The sequence below is a fragment of the Nanorana parkeri genome, unplaced genomic scaffold, assembly GCF_000935625.1.
Source record: "Nanorana parkeri isolate BGI_ZX_2015 unplaced genomic scaffold, ASM93562v1 scaffold737, whole genome shotgun sequence".
Lineage (NCBI taxonomy): Eukaryota > Metazoa > Chordata > Amphibia > Anura > Dicroglossidae > Nanorana > Nanorana parkeri.
The window spans coordinates 271,795-278,168 of record NW_017307005.1 but is presented as its reverse complement, the minus strand read 5'-3'; the positions used below and the strand labels follow the sequence as shown (position 1 = coordinate 278,168).

Genomic DNA, 6,374 nt, shown 5'->3' with positions numbered 1-6,374 from the left:
TCTTTACCCCCCCCCCCCCCCCCCCCCCCCCCCAAATAAAAAAAAACTTGTGTAGCTACAATGGTCATTATATCCCTGTGGAATCTTTTCCTTATCTTGTCCTTTTCTTTGAAGTTGATCCTCCGTTCTGCCATTGTCATCCATGATATATAATTGCTCTAGCCCAGAGAGAAGGACACTTTTTCTGTTGTTCTGCTTTCTGTTAGATAGGGCAAATGTGAAATTGTAACATTTATTATACCAGTTGTCAGGCACTTTTATTAACTGTATTAAACAGTAGGTTTTATGATTCATCATGAATACAGAACTATAAAAAGATGTTTTTCTCTATTTGGCTAGAGTTTTTACATTTAAATATGTACACCAAGGACACAGAGTTTTATTTTATTAACCATATTAATGAGTCAAAGTGAAAATTGGTTTGTTGTGATTTAAGAACGTCTTTGATGTGTTAAATGTGTCTAAACATTACCCTGAAAAAAAGTACTTTTTGTCTGACTCCTGAAAAGTAGCCGATCAATTCCTGGTATGTAAGTGTGCCTAGGTACTCCTTGTTCCTACAGCCTCATAGCTGTATATCTGCAGTGATAAATCTCTGGCACTGCTCCCTCTTAAGGTGGCCATACACTTTACAACCATCGCAAGACCTTAGTCTTGCGATGGTTGTAAAGTAATTAAAAAAAAACGTACGATCTGCCCATCTTGGACAGGCAGATCGTACTTGTGATCATCGCAAGCCCGCCCCCCTGAGGGGCGGGCCGCAATGCTGAACGGGCAGTGTGCGCACACCGGCCCGTGCGGCATTGATCTTACGATCATGCTAAAAACCAGCCGAAAATCGTACGATTCTCTGGTTTTCTAGCATGCTCCTTTAGACAAAAGACGTGCGACCGTACAGTAAAAACGGTCGCACGCCTTCCATACACTTTGCGATTATCGTACGACCCGCGGGTTTTCCCGCGATTATCGTGCGATAATCGCACAGTGTATGGGCACCTTTACTGCTAGAGATTTGGAGATGTAGCTACTGTGTTGCTTATTGTTCTCTTTGCTGGAGGCTCTGACATGAGGAAGCAAAGCCAAGCTTCTATCCAGGTGGCCATCACCACACAGACACTGTGCAAATATCGGCTGCATGGAGACCACAAGCAATACTGGTTTATAGGCTTTTGCCCTTTGCTTGCCTACACTTCTTTTTTCAATGTAACTCATTGCTTTTCAAAGCAAATCAGTTTTTAGGCAGTGTAAATTACTGTTGGGTTAAAAAAAACCCTCTTTATAAATTGCCTGAAATATATGCTTTGTTGCACACAGTTGGAAACCTGTGTGGTAGCCACACATCACTATCCAGGGCATTATGCAAGTGTAATTTCAATCCCTTAAGAAAGAATGACAAGCAGCTACAGACTAGTGGGATCTTCATAGAGAAAGGGACGAGTTGCTCTGTTTACTGCAGATTAATAAAAAGCAAACATTTGTGAGTTGGCAAATGAAGACTGCCATACGTAATGTATTTATTATGGTAAAATATTTAAACATTTTAATATTAGTCAAATATTAATTCTTCTTCCTTTTCTTCTTCTTTTTTTCCCCATTATGGATCCTTCTTTTTTTTTTTTTTTTGAAAAATGCCCTCAGACTGGTGAACATGAACCAATCAATGGGGTTCCTAATAATAATAATCTCTCATTCTCTTGCGCTCTTTTTTTCCCCCTCTCCCTCTCTCGCTCTTTTTTTTTTTTTTTTGCTCTCACAAAAAAGTTTGAATTAAAAACAAGAACATTTAGACTTTAGTGGTTATGAAAGGGTTAATCTTCTTCCAATCTGTTATTTGAACCATAGCAATATGGAACATGCCATTGCTTTGCTTTTTATAATTTTGTAAGTCCTCCCTGCTGACCAACACTTAGTAGTAAAGCCATTATGTGAATCAATTCTCTCTGCATCTTTTACAGACAAGTTAGCAGTGACACATGCGCACCAGAAGAGCTTGTTATTGTATGCAGAGATTTTCTAACACTTTGGAAAATCACGTGGCTCAGACCATGTGTTAAACTCTGGGAAAGCTTCTAATTACACTTGATATTCTAAATGGGAACTGTTTTAACTACAAAAGGATTTGTAATTCTGTTAAGCTGGCTTTGTGATCCAGACACCCCTGCCAAATAGCACTCATGGGCTCTCATTGCAGCAGCACAACTAGGTTAAGAACACAACCCCAGGTTACTGATTTGTGAAGTAGCAACAGCACACGGACTCATCACTTTGCTCTTGCCTCCTGTCAGCATGTTACCTTTCAGCAAATGTGCATGCAGAAGTGTGCAGTTGGCTACTAATCCTGCCCCTCTGAGTGTTGGAGGCTGTTTCCAAGGCAAATCTAGGTACTTACACTAGTTGCATTTAAAAATACATTGAAATATGTTTTTTTTAATGCAGGACTGCATTTATTTGTGTTTTTTTTTTTCTTTTCTTCATATCTGCCTGGAGTCGAGCATCGATCAGCATCTTTTTCCCAGAAAAGGCAAAAAATAGAAGAACAATGAGCCAAATTACACCATCTTCATAGCCGCACTAAGATATTTGACTTTCAAATTCTACACCGACTTCTTGTTCATTGGAGCCGAAGGTGCTGAATAATTTGTCTTTGACTTCTTTTCTTCACAGCTATTTCGCCTGCTGATATCAATTATGGAGAAACCTTAAGTACACTTCGCTATGCAAATAGAGCCAAGAACATTATCAACAAGCCCACCATTAATGAGGATACTAATGTCAAGCTAATCCGCGAGCTTCGAGCAGAAATAGCTCGCTTGAAAGCCTTGCTAGCTCAGGGGAATCAGGTTAGTGCTTTTAATTCTCAACTTATAATTAACTTTCTTTGACTAATGGCATCTATTTCAAGGTCTTAATATGATCATTATCTTTTTCATTAAATTTATTTGGGTAAGAGTAAACATCTACCACCTCCAGATATGAGGAAGTAGCTAGACTCTAATCAGCCCACTTACTGTATTTTTCCATGTCTGTCACTTTAGTTGGCCCTTTTCAGCTGAAGACCAAATTAATATGTGTTTTGAAATGGCTTGCCTGGAGCTGAGCTCATTAAATGCATACATACTTTGAGTACATGTGATAATATTCAGCAAAGGGCACAGAAGAACCACATCCATACTGTTAATTCAATTACCGTGAAGAAAACTTTAAATTGTATGTAATGCATGCATGCACTCATTCCTCCCTTGTGACAACTGTGGATTTTCCCTGACCTGACATGGCAACACTGGGCCTGATTTTGTACAGTGGTTTCTGCATAGATCTGCATAGATCTTCTATCTGCATAGAAGAGAACACATGGGTCCATAATAAATAGTTCAAACGTTTATTGAAGTGATCACATCACAGTAAGTGAAAGTGAAGAATTGCGAGGCCACGCACGATGCCTTTGTCAGGTATGATCATCATATGCCAGATGAAATGGTCCTGTGTGGCAGTGAAACATTGAAAAATGAAACATTGCCCCTATTGTCATGTGATCCTTTCAATAAATGTTTGGACTATATATTATGGATCCACAGTGTGCTGGTAAAATATGTTCTCTTCAATCAAAATGCGGCTGCTGCCTATGGCAGCCAGTCAGATTAATTTACAGCTAGCTTGTTCCGGGACTGTGTCTGAAACATACTGAAGTCAGACAGCCAGTCATCTTGCATTTTTAGAACGAAGCCTGCAATGACCGCCCCTATACTTCTAACATGACAGATTCGCTTTAAGACTTAAGCAGAGCTTATGTACAAGAGGGCTGGGTTGATTTGCCAGAAATCCAGTGGGCTTCTAACTTCCTGTTTGGGCTGACAGCACAGTGCCTTTGCTGTTTTTGAAATCCAAAGCAATGTTGCCTGTTGTCTTGATTCCCAAGAACCTACCCACACACTGTTAGTCTATTTGTAAACCATTTGCACACCGAACAGCTCTGTAGATGAGATTCACAGTGTATTATGGCCACTAGATTACAGGAACCGAGGAGCACAGGAATACCCTATACTCATCAGCTTTATCTAGTAGCCATAATACACTGTGAATCCCATTCTCAGAGCTGTTGGCTGCACAAACGGTTCATAAATGGACCTCCATGTGTTAGGAAAGGGCTATTGGGTAATGTAGTTCTACAGCTACCCCTACAACTATCTTACAAGTCTAGTGATGTCACAGCATGTAATGAAAGTGGTTTCTTGCTACCGAAACAAGGTACAATTTGATGCTGGGAAAATGATCTAGAGGGGAATCTTGTTTGCAGAGCTGTTCGCTGTGCAAACAGTTTATAAAATAGCCTCATATGTGTTGGAAAAGGGTTGTTGGGGGATTTTGTTCTGGGTGGCATGCCTACGTCCATAGGAGCTGAGTGGGAAAACCTTAAGCAAGGTACAGTGATTTAAGTCTGTAAATAACAACGCAGGCTTAGTGGATGAAGAGCAAAATACAAAAGGTAAACTTGTGCCTGTATCTGCTGACACTTTACTGCAAGTAGGTTATAAGTTATTTGTATGATATGTCAACCCTATGGAGTGTTGTGCGATACTAAATCTAGGCAAAGCATTACTTGTGATAAGATAGTGAAATACTTGATGGCAGGAGACAACTGAGGCAATGCACTGTCTAGCTTTTAGTCTTTAGGAGATGTTAAACCGTGTTCTATCAGCACTTGAGATTTATAACAAGGTTACAGATTCCATACTCCTGTACACATACTTCTAGAGCGACAGGCTACAAGATCATCATTTGAAATTTATTGAAGTGGAAGGTGTGGAGCTGACAGCCTCCCCATTTCCCTTTTCAAAAGCAAAAAGAGACTGAAAGCACAAAAATTGATGCTATGTTATGGCTGTTTATGATTCAGTCATCCAGTTTTTTTCTATGTTACAAAAACTTATTGAATATGGCATAAATGACAGAGGCAGAAAAAAATGATTGCTATGGTTCCATCCACTGCCTTGCAAGTAGGATAAAGAAAGTGTTGTATTTTAGTGGTGAGGGGGTTGCCCTTATTCCTCGTTCTTCATTACTTCAGACATTAGGCTCTGCTTGTGGCGCTTTCCAGACCAGTAGGTACTGTTTGCTGCAAAGCACTTTCCAGGTGCAGAGCCATGGGTACAGCCTCTGGTGGTACCCAGTCTCAAAACATACTTAAATTAATAGGCTGTATGAGCTGTACATCAGGGATTACTATATATATTGGAACCATTTGGGTGCTATTGTCCCCCTTTTTTTTCTTCTCTACAGAAAGGAATCATACACTGAGGAATTGAGTGCTGTGTCACTAGCTGGAGAATCAGTCCAAACTTTGTGCCTGACTTTTCATTGTGAGATACCATCTTTCTGCTTTGCAAAAAAAAAAAGAGAACTTGGTTTCTCCTCAGTAATCTTTGCTTATGCCTATGGTGATTTGGTCATCTCTGGCCATTTAGGCCCCTCTTGCTTTTAGTAGCTGGTTTGTACGTTTTTACATGGTTTTAACCCGGTGTTCTTTATTAAGTTGTCTCTCTTAAGCAGTGCATCATGTTGGATTCCAAGCACAAGGGAAGCAGTCCCTCTGTATCGGCTCTTACCAGTTCAAGATCATCTAACCATTCCTGGATGGCCTGCAGTGTGCTTCCTCATCTACTTGACAGATTGAATTGTCCCCTGCTTGAGTCCATACACTCCTCAGAGTCTTTCTTAGCCCCGTAAGGTGTGGCCCTCTCCTCCGCCTTAAAAAGGGAGGATTTCTCCACGGCTAGGTAGGAGTTTATAGGTTGATTTGCAGCTTTGATTGCTGTATTTTCTTTGAATCTTTGTTTTCACAAACAAACTGCTTTGCAACCTGCCGTGGCCTGATTTTAGTCTTTCAAACCTTGAATGGACTAAACTCATGTTAAAGGATGAAACTACTATTCTTACTGACCTTTTTATTCGTAGAGGGCATAGAGCTCATGCCAACAGCCCTTCACTATTGCAAAGACAGATTAGTTCTATTTCCCGAAGGAGACTCTTATCAGTGACTAAGTGGATAAATCTTTGGCTGAAGTGTTGGTCTGCAGAACAGAAGTGTAAGGAATGTTTGCTGCACATGCTTTTTAAAGGTGAATGGCTCTTTGGAGCTGTTTTGGACACCCTCATAAAGGATGTCACAGGGGGTACTTCAAGCTAGGAAGATTCCCCCTGTCCAGAAAAGTTTCTTTTGTTACTGCCAGGCTTCATCCTCCAAGACCAGATCCAAGTCGTGGGCCCTGTTCATTTGCAAAACCTGGGCCTCAATACCCCAAAATCTTCAGACAAGTCCTCTTTGCACAAAGGGACACCCCCATTTTCCAAATTGGGGGGGGGGGGGAATAGTTTGC

At 40.6% G+C, this 6,374-nt stretch overlaps 1 protein-coding gene across 1 annotated transcript in view; it reads left to right on the top strand.

Annotated features, from left to right (window-relative positions):
- Positions 1 to 6,374, top strand: part of KIF16B (kinesin family member 16B) — a 264,485-nt gene that overhangs the window by 45,810 nt on the left and 212,301 nt on the right. Inside the window, exon 10 of the mRNA XM_018564217.1 lies at positions 2,665 to 2,840. Within this exon, the coding sequence (XP_018419719.1) occupies positions 2,665 to 2,840 (176 nt within the window). The remainder of the gene's footprint in view (positions 1 to 2,664; positions 2,841 to 6,374) is intronic.